Source organism: Asterias amurensis, chromosome 5, assembly GCF_032118995.1.
Source record: "Asterias amurensis chromosome 5, ASM3211899v1".
Classification (NCBI taxonomy): Eukaryota; Metazoa; Echinodermata; class Asteroidea; order Forcipulatida; family Asteriidae; genus Asterias; species Asterias amurensis.
Genome location: NC_092652.1, coordinates 24,608,092 through 24,620,989, shown reverse-complemented (window position 1 = coordinate 24,620,989; position 12,898 = coordinate 24,608,092). Strand labels below are relative to the sequence as shown.

The 12,898-nt window shown below is 38.8% G+C and overlaps 1 protein-coding gene across 3 annotated transcripts in view; it reads right to left on the bottom strand.

Moving 5' to 3' along the window:
* The window catches only part of LOC139937023 (inositol hexakisphosphate and diphosphoinositol-pentakisphosphate kinase 2-like), a 36,700-nt gene that overhangs the window by 7,479 nt on the left and 16,323 nt on the right, over positions 1–12,898 (bottom strand). For 2 of the 3 annotated variants that reach the window (XM_071931967.1, XM_071931964.1), the window contains 4 exons: positions 5,900–6,022; positions 5,045–5,166; positions 4,299–4,411; positions 3,429–3,476 (listed from right to left, as the gene is read on the bottom strand). In XM_071931967.1, the coding sequence (XP_071788068.1) occupies positions 3,429–3,476; positions 4,299–4,411; positions 5,045–5,166; positions 5,900–6,022 (406 nt within the window). The remainder of the gene's footprint in view (positions 1–3,428; positions 3,477–4,298; positions 4,412–5,044; positions 5,167–5,899; positions 6,023–12,898) is intronic. The other variant, XM_071931965.1, reaches the window with a different exon arrangement.

The window sequence follows — 12,898 nt, the reverse complement described above, 5'->3', positions numbered from 1 at the left end:
TATAGGGTACTGTGGTGATAAGACAAGGGCCCAATTTCATGGCTCTGCTTACCGCTGAAATTTGCGTTTACGATTACCAGTCTCCGCTTACATGCAAGCGGCGAATTTCTACGCTAGCTTTGTAAGCGTAGAATGCCTAATAACGTAGTGAACGCATGCGAAGAAGCCGAAATTCCCTGCTAACCCGTGAAATACGCTTGACCTAAACACAGAACTCCCTGCTTCCGTAAGCGCAGGTTCCTTGCTTACGGTAAGCAGAGCCATGAAATTGAACCCAGATGTGTATGTCTACCACCCAAATCAAAGAATGCAGATGTTATAATGTGTTCTGGGCCCAATGTCATAAAGCTATTTAACAGAAAAACTGGCTTACAAAATTTGTTTGCTAAGCAAAAAATTCATTGGGGAACAGTTGCAATGATAGATATTTCATGGAATTTTGAATGGTTCCCTTTTTCTGCTAAGCAGAGTTTTCTGCCCTTAGTGATTTTTGTGCTTACAGGATTGATCAAGCTGTTTACCGCTAAGCACATTCTTGTGATCACTTCAGCAGAAAAAAATGCTAGCTACGACGTGGTTATGGAATAAAATTTCTGCTTACAAATTAGGCCCCGAATAATCAAATATGTATAAGCCAGGAACTGGAAATTAAACAACTGTGACTTTTCCCTACACTGTTGCTCATTAACACAGCTATTCCTTTTAAAATAACAGGTGAAACAGAGCCTCAAAAACTTGGGTTGAGATGAACAACTGATAAGCAACAAACAAATTAAACAATTTTCTGAAACAAATTAGTAACTTGTGTAATGTAAAATGTTACTTGTAACTCTGCTGGGACAAATGGCAAAATGTAATGTAATACAAATATTGGATGTATGTAAGAGAATTGTCCAAAACTATAATCACGAGGTGAAATATGGACTGTTCCAAGTGACTCACCAAGTATTCTGTCACAACGCAGGAACGAAATGTATCCAATATTTGTTTTATATACATAACTCACACATAGATTCTTGTCATTTGAAATTTGTTGACGACTTTATTTCAGAAATCAAAATTGTTCATCGCATAACACATCCTTAACTCAGTGAAACGGGCGGGCAGCAATTATTTTGGAAACAGTGAGCTGCTGTCCAAAAGTTATCCAATATTAATCCATATTGGAAGGGCGCCTGTCCAATATTCAATTTTGGAGCCTCATGGCAGTAAATATATGGCGAAATAATGGATGACGAGCAACATGTGTTTGACCAATCAAATGACAAGGCTCTGTGTGTGTGGAACAAAATAAAATTTATCTATCAGTCGACACCATGAGACCCTAAAATTGTTAGTAAATAAATAACAATGATTTCCCTGTGGCAAGTTGTTGAAGGAATGAAATTTAGCAAATTTGTAGTAATAAAGTTGTCAACATTTAACAATTATTAGTAAATAATTCAAAATGATTTCCCTATCGCAGATTGTTTAAACATGAAATTTGCAAACTTGCAGTAATAAAGTTGTCAACATTTCTGTGGAAACACAGAGGTCAAAAGATGTGTTTAGACTTTAAAAATCTATTTTAAAATTAAAAGCTATTTCTACAGTAGAATCAATACAAATGTTGTGGAAAAATATCTAAAATATAGCAGGCACTTGAATTAAAGGCAGTGGACACTATTGGTAATTGTCAAAGACTAGCCTTCACAGTTGGTGTATCTCAACATATGCATAAAACAACAAACCTGTGAAAACTTGAGCTCAATTGGTCATCAAACTTGCGAGATATTAGTGAAAGAAAAAAACACCCTTGTCACACGAAGTTGTGTGCGTTTAGATGGTTGATTTCGAGACCTCAAGTTCTAAATCTGAGGTCTCGAAATCAAATTCGTGGAAAATTACTTCTTTCTCAAAAACTATGGCACTTCAGAGGGAGCCGTTTCTCACAACCTCTCCCCATTATTTGTCACCAAGAAAGGTTTTATGCTAAAAGTTATTTTGAGTAATTACCAATAGTGTCCACTGCCTTTAACGATAGGCTGGTTTTTTAGGAAGAAGGAAGAGTATCATGCCTTCTTGGGGGTGTAAATACTGGATTGTTATCTTTAAATTTAAGTTCTGCTATGAAATACGACATGATGATGTGGACAATGTCCCCCTGAAACTGAATGCTTGGAATCAGATCTGGATTTATCAATGATTGGTCATGGCAATGGGTGATGAAGTTTATCTTACACTAGGCGATTTTGATCATCGTCAAAGCAGGTTATCAAATTAGTACACACATCATCCACCAAACACCGCTCCAATCTGTGAGAACAATCCATGTCAAAGAAGAGGGGGGGGGGAGTCGTTTATAGCTACGTCAGTTTGGTTTTTGATAACAAGACTCTATGGACCGTAAGCGAAGAAATGTACCGTATGCCAGGGCCTATAATTTCATAGCTCTGCTTACCGTCAGCAAAGAATCGGCGCATGGAATTCCGCACCTACGCAACTGTATTTCACGGGTTAGCCAATTTGGCTGGTGCACGTGCGTACTCCACATTACTAGGCATTCTATGCTTACACAGCTAGAGCCAAGTTTCGGTGCTTGCACGTAAGCTGAGAATGGTGATCGAAAGAGAAACGTCCACCTAAACACACCAATCAGGGCCCACTTTCATGGCTCTGCTAGCCCCCGAAATTCTGAGCACACGATCAACATTTCCGCTTCCTGTGAAAGTGCCAAAGTTCTGCCCTAGCTGTGGAAGCAAAGAATGCCCCAGTGCGAGAGGTATGAACAGCACAAGCAAAAATTCCTGCTAACCTGTGAAGTACCCTTGAAATAAGCAGGGAATTACCTGCTTCTGCAAGCGCCAATTCTTTGTCTACGATAAGCAGGGCCCCTGATTGACATGTTTTAGAAAGATCTAATGGATGTGTGTTTATTAACTTGAGCTAGATGATGATACAAATGTGGAATTTCCATTCTGGAAGGATTGTATAATGTCGTCAACAATCAGTGAAATGAACTGGCCCAATTTCATGGCTCTGCTTGCCGCCAAACTCTGTGTTATGATCACCATTCTCCTTTTACTGTGCAAGCGCCAAATTTCTGCGCTAGCTGTGTAAGCGTGGAATGCCTAGTAACGTGGAGTACACACACGTGCACAAACCAAAATTCCCTGGTAACCCCTGCTATCACTGAAATACGCTTGACATAGGCACACAGAATTTCCTGCTTCTGTAAGCGCAGATTCTTTGCTTACGGTAAGCAGAGCCATGAAGTTGGGACCCGAGTACTCTTCACTTGACAAAAATGTGAACTCATCTACATGACAAAATGAACAAGACAAACCCCTTTCCTTGGTTTGAAAACATAATTCAGCAAAAAGGGGAAATATTTGTGGAGAGAATAAAAAAAACAGAACTGGATGCTGTACAGTGATGTGATTAAGTACCTCTGATGCAGAATGCGAGCTCGAACTTCAATACACAAACTGTTACATCTATGGAACAAAGACACTCATTCATCAAGGCAATTGATTTGAAATCAAAATAATTTGTATGCATTCCGGCAGGGCATTTTTGGCGGGCAAGACGAACTTTATACACGTATATCAACATTGGGGATTAGGTTGCCTTCTACCCCTGTGGACCATGGTTCGAATCCCACCTCAGACCAGAGCCTTGCATGTGGATGGGGTTTCAGTCCCAACCTGATTGCATGGGTTTTTTTTTCTTTTCTTTTCCTCCCACATCGTTTCTTCTTGTTTCCTAATCACCATCCTGTTTTCGGCACTTGCGCTTTTGGATATGTAATAAAATAACTAAATACAATCTTGCCTGCCGAGAAATGCACCCGAATTCATGAGGTTGCTTTTTACATCAACAAGGTGACATCACAACATGGTCAAAAGAAAAACATATCCATCAGGTGTAAAAGTATTAGATTCAGTTAACCATTTTTTTTTTGCAAGATTCAATGAAAACATTCCCTTAGATTGTGAAAAAAATATATTATAAGTTATCACACAAGCGCGAGTGGAATACGGAAAAATATAGCGCTTCTGCGTCCCATATCCAACGAGGCCAAAGGCCGAGTTGGATATGGGACGCAGACGCGCTATATTTTCCGTATTTCCACGAGCGCGCGTGTGATAACGTATTTATCTTCAAGCAAACTTGGCGCGTGACATAGAACACACAATACGCATGGTAGTGATATTAGCCGTGCAATATAGGTTTTTATCACCACTCCATTCTGCCAATCTGATTGGTGGATTAGCGTGTACTTGAAGATAAATATATATATTTGTAGCTTGACTTACTTTCCTTGCAGCGTGACGGAGTCTTTCTCATGATCTAGCAAGCCATTAGTGTTGGCACTCTTCACCATCTGCACCAGGATAGGGGTAAGCTCACCCTCTAAGGCCAACATACCCTGCATCAAGCAACAAAGACAACGGGTAGTAAGTTTCAGGGGCTTGGTTACAGAAGTGAACAGCCACAATCATGGGTATGTAACGTTTTATTACAAAGACAACAAATGAACAATGTATAAATGTTGAGTAAATTTAAATATGATTTTTGGGGTTGAACAAAGAATTGACTAGAGTGGGATTCGAACCAACGACCTCCGGATTAACGTGCCGGCGCTCTACCAACTGAGCTATCTAGCCCTTTATTGGCGGTGTCCCTATTTTGTCAATATCTTTGTTCGGGGGTGCCGGTCAGAAGCCATACAACCGTTAACTGCCGTGTAGCCAGGGATCACACCCAAATTACGATACAACCTGGGAAGCGGCAGCCAGGGGATCACCTTAAGGGGATGCGACATTTTGTTTCAGATATCAATATAAACCAGTCAGTTTCCCTTGTGGTTTATATTTAAATATGTCTCCATACAATCAAGGCCCAACATCATAGAGCTGCTTACTTAACATTCTCTGCAGGATTGCAGTCACAAATTGTACACAAGACCTTGTAGTTGGCTGGTAACCTTATTCTGGTAAGCATAACTTTGTTGTGCTTAGCTACTTTTTGTGCTCAAGCAGCTTTATGAAATGACACTGACCTTTGTAAATGCTGCAGCAGTCATCTGTACCCGCCCTTCATCCGATGCATATATTTTAAGATCGTGACGGTAAGTGCTATGAAGACGCAGTAACCCACAACCAGGGAACCCGGCATACTCCCCTGAATGGAAACAATAATAAATTGTGATTCAACATGGTTTTAATATGTTCTTAACATTAAATTATTCTCAACCATTTCTTTTTTTAAGAAATCGCCTTAAATCACAAGGTGACGGCTACACTTAACTGATTTGGGCTATCAACCAAAATCAACTGCCGCCAGTGGCACATTGTCACCTACTCCTCAGTCCATTTCAGATTTCAGTTACTCCTCAGTCCTCAGTCCTCGGCGGCGGTACCCCTTTTTATGCCTGGCTGGAGAGAAGCAATCAAGATAATGTTTCTTGCTCAAGGACACAAGTGTCACAACTGACCAGGCCAGACTACAGAATTTGAGCCCTAGACCGCTGGGCCACCACTTAGCAGCTAAGTGGCAGAACACTTACAGAGTAAATTTCATTGCTCCCTAAAAATGGAAACCAGCCCAGGGCCCAATTTCATAGAGCTGCCAAGCACGAAAATTTGCTTAGCATGAAATTTCTTCCAGGATTACCAACCAAATTTCCATGTGATTTTTCAGGATAAGCAAACAACAGCTGATTACTAGTAGCAAGCAATATGCAAAAAACAGAAATTTTGTTGGTAATCCTGTTTTTATCAAGAAAGAAATTTCATGCTATGCAAATTATTGTGCTTAGCAGCTCTATGAAATTGGGCCTAGATTTGTATAACAAAGAAACTTAGTTGAAACCTATTGTTCCAAAGTAAAGGGAATGTACACAGAGTCTTCTTACCTTGTCCACCAGGGTATATACAGCGGAAGGCTCTGCCCAGTTCCTCAGCCTGATCACGCCCAGCTGGCGTCAGCTCACCACCCCACTTCAAAATCAGCAACAGGGAAGGATCCGCTTTACAATCTGCAGCCCGACCAAAAAACAAAAGGGTTCAACTTGTAAAATGTTACTAAAAAAACCAGCTTTTGACACTGTACCTTTCACCACAAGGAGAAATAAAACATGTCTTGGTTCCTCTGAAAGAAGCAGATACACATTAGAGCAAAAATTGAAGTTAAACCCAATACTTTTGGCTTACCAGAGAGTGACGTCTTGACATCTTCGGTCTTTAATAACTTGAAGATCATTTCTAAGAAAAACCTTAAGGAGGAATACTTAAAGCAGCAACATGGAATTGAAGCTGTTGTAACCTCATTGTACCTTGGAAACACACTGGGGTTACATGCTGTTAACCCAGGGTTAACCCAGAGTTAACCCAGAGTTAACCCAGAGTTAACACAGAGTTAACCCAGAGTTACCACTTGTTTAATTTTGAGGAATACAAACTTGAAGCAGCAACTTGGAATCGAAGCTGTTGTTACCTCATTGTACCTTGGAAACACACTGGGTTTACATGCCGTTAACCCAGGGTTAACCCAGAGTTAACCCAGAGTTAACCCAGAGTTAACCCAGAGTTAACCCAGAGTTACCATTTGTTTAATTTTGAGGAATACAAGCTTGAAGCAGCAACTTGGAATCGAAGCTTATTGAACCTTGGAAACACACTGGGGTTACATGCGGTTAACCCAGGGTTAACCCAGAGTTAACACAGAGTTAACCCAGAGTTAACCAAGAGTTTTTTCTGTGTGCATTCTATCCCTCTCCCTCTCTCTCTTCATACACTTCACTACTCCTTTCACCATTTCATGTATGATGTGTGGTGTGGTGTCATTTAGCCTTTGAAAAAAAACTCTGCTGGGGTTAAAACATCAGGTCAGGTCATTGACTATTTTTTTGCATTTTCTGTTGAAATCTTGAGAAGTGTGTGGCATATCTGTAATAATTTGAATAGCCCCCCTCTGCAATCTAGTGGTTTTATGGTTTTATCTTTAAGTTTTTCTAGAATTTGAACTTAATAATAAAAGAATGTATATATACCCTGTATATTTAAAAAAGAGAAAGACAAAAAAGAAGGAAAAAAAAGACAAAATCAGATTTCTGGTTTATAAAAGGAGAAATCCCTGTGAAATCCCAAAGAACCTGACCACCACCAAAGTGAAACTGTACCTCATTGCACCTGGGTGGGTTTGAGAGGGAATCGAAGGTGGTTGCCCACCCTTACCTTTAGCAACAATTCCAGACTGATCAAGATCTACATAAAGTAAAATAGGCATCAGGCCTAGACATTAGTCTTAGTTCAAGGTTGTCTAAATAAAATTAGGGTAAAATTCCAATGATCTGGTGAAAAAACAAAGCGTTTGTGGAAAGGAGGTGGTACGCAAGACCCAGAGGGAAAGGAGGCAACCACCGTTATAGATTTTGGGAAAACACAGGAGAACATTAAGGCACAGCAAGGAGGGAAAAAATGGACAGAGAAAGCAAAAAAAACTTTTAGGAGGTACATGTACAGTGAAATATTTCTACCTTTTTAGTAACCCCTAAGGTTTTTTAATCACAGAGCTTTTAGGAACAGCTCTTGAGAAGCAGATCTAAGAGGAGAATTTCTTTGTGGACAAATCAACAGCTGATTTTCTTTCACCAGGCTGACCTAAAAAGTCTGATTTCAGATAAAAGTCTGGCATTTATCCGTAAACATAGACTTTTTTTTAAATGTCATTTGGGAAATGGAATGTCTGATCCAACCACACATAGTTTTGGAGTTAATAAACTCATCCAGAAACAAAATGACTCACACATGCATCCACCCACACATGGTCAATCCACAAATGAATTCATCCACAAACACTACAAAGAAACACATCCCTGTATGATTCCACAGGGGTCGAAATTAAGTGTATTTCCATGGTAGTCAGCAGGGCTAGTGACCAATAATTTTTAGTAGCCCTGATTAGATTTTGGTAGCCCGAAAGACACATTATGTCTCGCGTCACGGCTCAAACTTTACAATACACCAATAACATAGTTCTTTATTGTTTGTGATGATGATTTTTGCATTATTTTTCCACTAGCCTGTCGGGCTATCAAACTGGAAAAATGAGTAGCCCGGCTGTAAATCTGGTAGTCCCGGGCTAGCGGGCTAGTGGCAATTTCGACCCCTGTTCCATCCGCTATCAACTAGTTAACTAATCCACACAAGTTCCATCCACCAATGAATCCATCCATAAACACTGCAAAGTAATCCATCCGAAAACAATTCTGTCCACTATCAACATATGCACTCATCCACATATAGTTCCATCCACAAATGAATCTATCCACACATAAGTTGTTCAGCTATTCACAAATGTATCCATGTATCCATCCAGTGTCCACAAAACGAATACATCCACAAATTAACTCATCCAAAAAGGAATTAATCAACACATAAATCTGTCCACTATCTACAAATAAATCCATCCACACATAAATTCCGACCACTATCTACAAATGAATCCATCCACAAATGAAATCATCCACAAATAAATTGAATTATCTAGACAAAAATGAACTCACATAAAAATCCAACCAAACAAAAGGCACAGCAAACCAACATCAAAAGGGGCGACAAATCCTCTTGGTAAAGTGGAATAATATGCCATTAGTTACTTAGCACTGCAAAGCTTTTTGTGGTTATACTTTTCCAAAATAAGTTCCCCATATCCACAAGGTTAAATATTTTAAAGAAGAACCGAAAAATCAATCTACTTCAAGAGTAAAGAAAAGCACCGCATTTCACACTTATTCTTTTATAATATAGGTTTTCTTGGTCAATTTCGGCAAATGAGCAGCCAATTGAACCATCAAGCTATTCTAATTCGCGCGAAATCGAATGCTACTGAAAAGGGTTATTCGATTTTGTTTTATGATTAGTCAAATATAATGTTGCGTCATTCGATTTAAAAAAATAATTATTCACGATATGCTAAACTGAACAGAGTTCTAAAGGAATTTGACTCGACTCAAAACGAAATTGAATAGCCGAATTCTGAATTTGAAACGCAGTAACAACTGGAGAGGCAAAACAGCTTTAATTCGAACGCATGAAAATAAATCTGACTGCTCATTTGCCGAATTTGACCGAGAAAACCTATAGTAAACACTCTTTGGCGCGCAATCTTCGAGAAAATCTACAAGTCTAACAGCATATATTTTTCTCTCTAACAATACCCAACAATATTCTTTCTTTTTTGTATTTGCAAAACTATAGCTAGTGGCCTGACGTGTTGGACCCTAGCAGAGTCTTACTCGTTTTTGCATTTGTTGAACTTTTCGAGGGTTTTGCCTAAATTAGTAAATCTTTCAAGGCTGCATGGCTTATGTGGTCGTGAGGTTTCTACCCAAGTGCTAAAATAACTGGACTCTCGCCAGTGATCAACTGAGGTTTTCAAGCCCTTCTTTTAAAAATGACAACTCCTTTACCAAGAGGATTGGGATGGTTGCAGACAGGAACGGATTAAATGAACAATGTTTAGAAAGGTTTACTAGGAGGGGAAAAACTCAACAGGCAAAGAAAGAAAAGTCACACACCAGATTTAAAAGATGGACGACGTCTTCGTGAAGGCCCATGGAAGAGGTTTGGCAGAGAGTTTCGAGCCAGAAGCATAAACACTGATCATAAAAGTGGTGAGGGGATTAACATTTTAGTTTGTTTCGGTTAAACTTTATCAAGTAGTTTGAACTTTCAAAAAACAATATTGACAGTTAATGGTTTCTTTAGCTTGCTTGTTTTATAGGCAAAGTAGACCTTTAGTTTTTGGAACTGTTCGATCATTTAATCTTATAAAAATGTAAAAACAATAAACCTAACATGTGAAAACTTTGTTTCGAAAGGTGGTAGCGTTTTTGAGATTGTGCCGAAAATCTGGAAAGCAAATATCCACGCAGGAAGAATTATCAGTAAATGGAACACATCTCAGATTGAAGTGTTTTTGAACCCCTCTCTCTAGAACCACATTCATTTGAGGGGAACTGTTTCGCAAAATGTAACACGTTGTGCTGCCGTGCTTCATACCAAGTCAGTTTTTATGGTCATTCAATTTTGGAGTAATAACCAAAGGTAAACCTTCTCTTGAGAAAAATATTATTTTATTATTTAAAAGAATGGGAAACGAAACGCTGATTTCAAGTGGAGAAAAACTAAATCCCAATCCTCTAGTACTGAAGTCTATTGTCAGAAGAGTTAACAGAGATAACAAATGAGATGTTTTTTATTCCAAATTTGTTTAGTTGCCATACACTATCAAGTAGAATCATGTATTCTATAGTAATCCCACTCAATTATTGTGATTTGATAAACGTTATGCCTAATTGCATTTCAAAGCCACGATAAGCCCAGCAGAGCCGAATCAGAGCCGAATCAAACAAAATCAGGCAAAAACTTGGGTATGGGATTTGGGAGAACGGCAGTCTCATGGGTGTCAAAGCACACGTTGGGGGGAAACAAAGCAACATTTAAGATTTTCGGCCCGGCAAACCGCTTACAAAAAAACAACAAAAACAACATCAACAGGCATGGACTGTTTTAGGCAAGCTGCACATCAAGGCTTAACATTAAAAGGAACCATAATTCTGATCATTAATTAAACAAAATACAAACTCACTCCACACGCCAAAAAAACTAAAGGAAACTAAAAAATTATTTCAAAAGGGGAAGGACCCAATACCAAAGAGACCTGTGCGCAGGTTGATGTTTTTAAAATGAAAAAAATAATGCATTTTAGTTGCAAGACTGAAATAGATGGTACACACAATGTACACATGCTAAATTTAGATATTGTTAAAAAAATCTTCTGAATCTTGCAATTTTGGATAAAGAGTTCGTTTGATGTGAGCTATAATAAGCAAGGATTGTAATTTGGTGAGCAAATTGAATTGATTTTGGTATTATGTGTGATATTTTGCTTGAAGGAAAAACATTAAAATTACTCGAAGAAATGCACAAAAAAGTTCCCTTTACTTGATGACTTTGCGCACATCCTTTGTCAAAACCACTCGCAGAAGATTCATCCTACTGTAGGTCCGGACCTCGAACTAAATTGAGCTATATTCGGAAGACTTCACTAAGATTTTCACTTGTAAACAGCCCAAATGTTGTTGTCCCTCTCACACAAAGTTCAATTTGTAAAATTTCACAACACTGTTAAAATTAACTTGCTGTCATGTGAAAATGGCTAATTTAAAGTGTTTTCTGTTAGCTACCCCACACATTATGTATCTACAAGCACTATGTCTGTCATAGCATGCATTCTCTGTGACTAGTGTTTATTATTATGCCAGTCTAGTGACAAAATCAAACCTTGCTAGTCTCCACTGCTATGAGTGTCAGCTTAGTTGCTCATTCAGTGAGTCTACAGCATTCTAGTAAGATCTACACTTACCACTGTGACTAACTGGGGCTCAGTAGAATAGCTACATGTACACTGACTTATTGTTAACCAGGGCCCAATTTCATAGAGCTGCTAAGCACAAACATTTGCTTAGCATGAAATTTATGTCTTGATGAAAACAGGATTACCAACCGTATTTACACATGATTTTCTGGATAAGCAAACAACAGCTGAATACCAGTAACAAGCAATATGCAACAAATTAAAATTTGGTTGGTAAACCAAACAAATTGTATTATTTATCCCAGATTGAAAGTTAACATCCATTAAATTGTGGTTTATTGTTAAAAAGAAAAACCCACCCCTATTCTTAAAAGTTACACTTGGGCATGCGCTTGTGCTTGCATATGGACACACAGAACAACACAGCAACATAAACACTACAAATCCACACCAATGTTCCCCTCAAAACGTAAAATCAACATTTTGATTTTGTCACCGCACTAAAAATGACCGATAAACAGGGTTGATGAAAAGGATCAGAATGCTTTTGTTTCTTAAACCACAGCCAGGGGTGAGAGTGAGTAGGGAGGGGGTCAAAGTTCAAAGAGCTTCATAGCAAACAGAAATGTGCTTAACGGAATATCTGCACAACAAAATCATTCCCTGGTACCAGGTAAGCGTCCTATCATATCTACATCTATGGCTGGTTGCGGTTTCTCTATAGACTGTGCAAGTCTCGCCCGCACCGGAGCGAGAAAACACGACAACTGAAGAACTTAATTTTTTTATGAATCAAATCTTTGCTTTAATTTTTTTCTTAATGCCGAATCTGAACAACAAAAATACCCATTAGAGCTTGTTTAAATTAGTTTTAGCTTTTTAAACTAATACACAATTATCGGTTAAAGTCTATGTATAGACAAAAGTAAAACTCTGGGACAAGGATGTTTGTTTGATCTTAAATGTTTTGAAACCCCTTTTGTAAATCTACGCCCGAATGTGAAACTACTGAAAGCTGGTTTATACGCGGATGCACGATGGTCGCAAGGGCGTTAGATAAACGCGTGACGCATTTTAAAGAGGAAGCCGACGCCTAAGCGACCAATGAAAAGGCTTTCCACCCCGCACGGCCAAAACAAGCGTCTGCGTAAGTTTCTTGATCGGAGATGGGCACAAATTCTTAATTTTTTACAAGTAACCTGACCTGAGGTCAAGTTTAAATATCGGTTTTTCTTCGTTATTATGTTGACTTAATTTTTACGTTTATATATGTTGTTAATTAGTATTACATTTTTAACAACATATGTCATTTTTATGGTCATAAACTATATTAAACTAAAGCAGTGGGCGAAACAAAATCTCCCCAACGTAAAACTCCATAAGGTTGGGACCACAATGGTCCCGGAAGTTCAAATCTGCGCGAGACTTGCACAGTCTATTGGAGCAGGCTTTTTCCGGTTTCTAAGAGCTCATTGAATAAGAATACAAAGCAATACTTAAAGCCTTGGAGGGAGGGGGGAGGAGGAAGGGA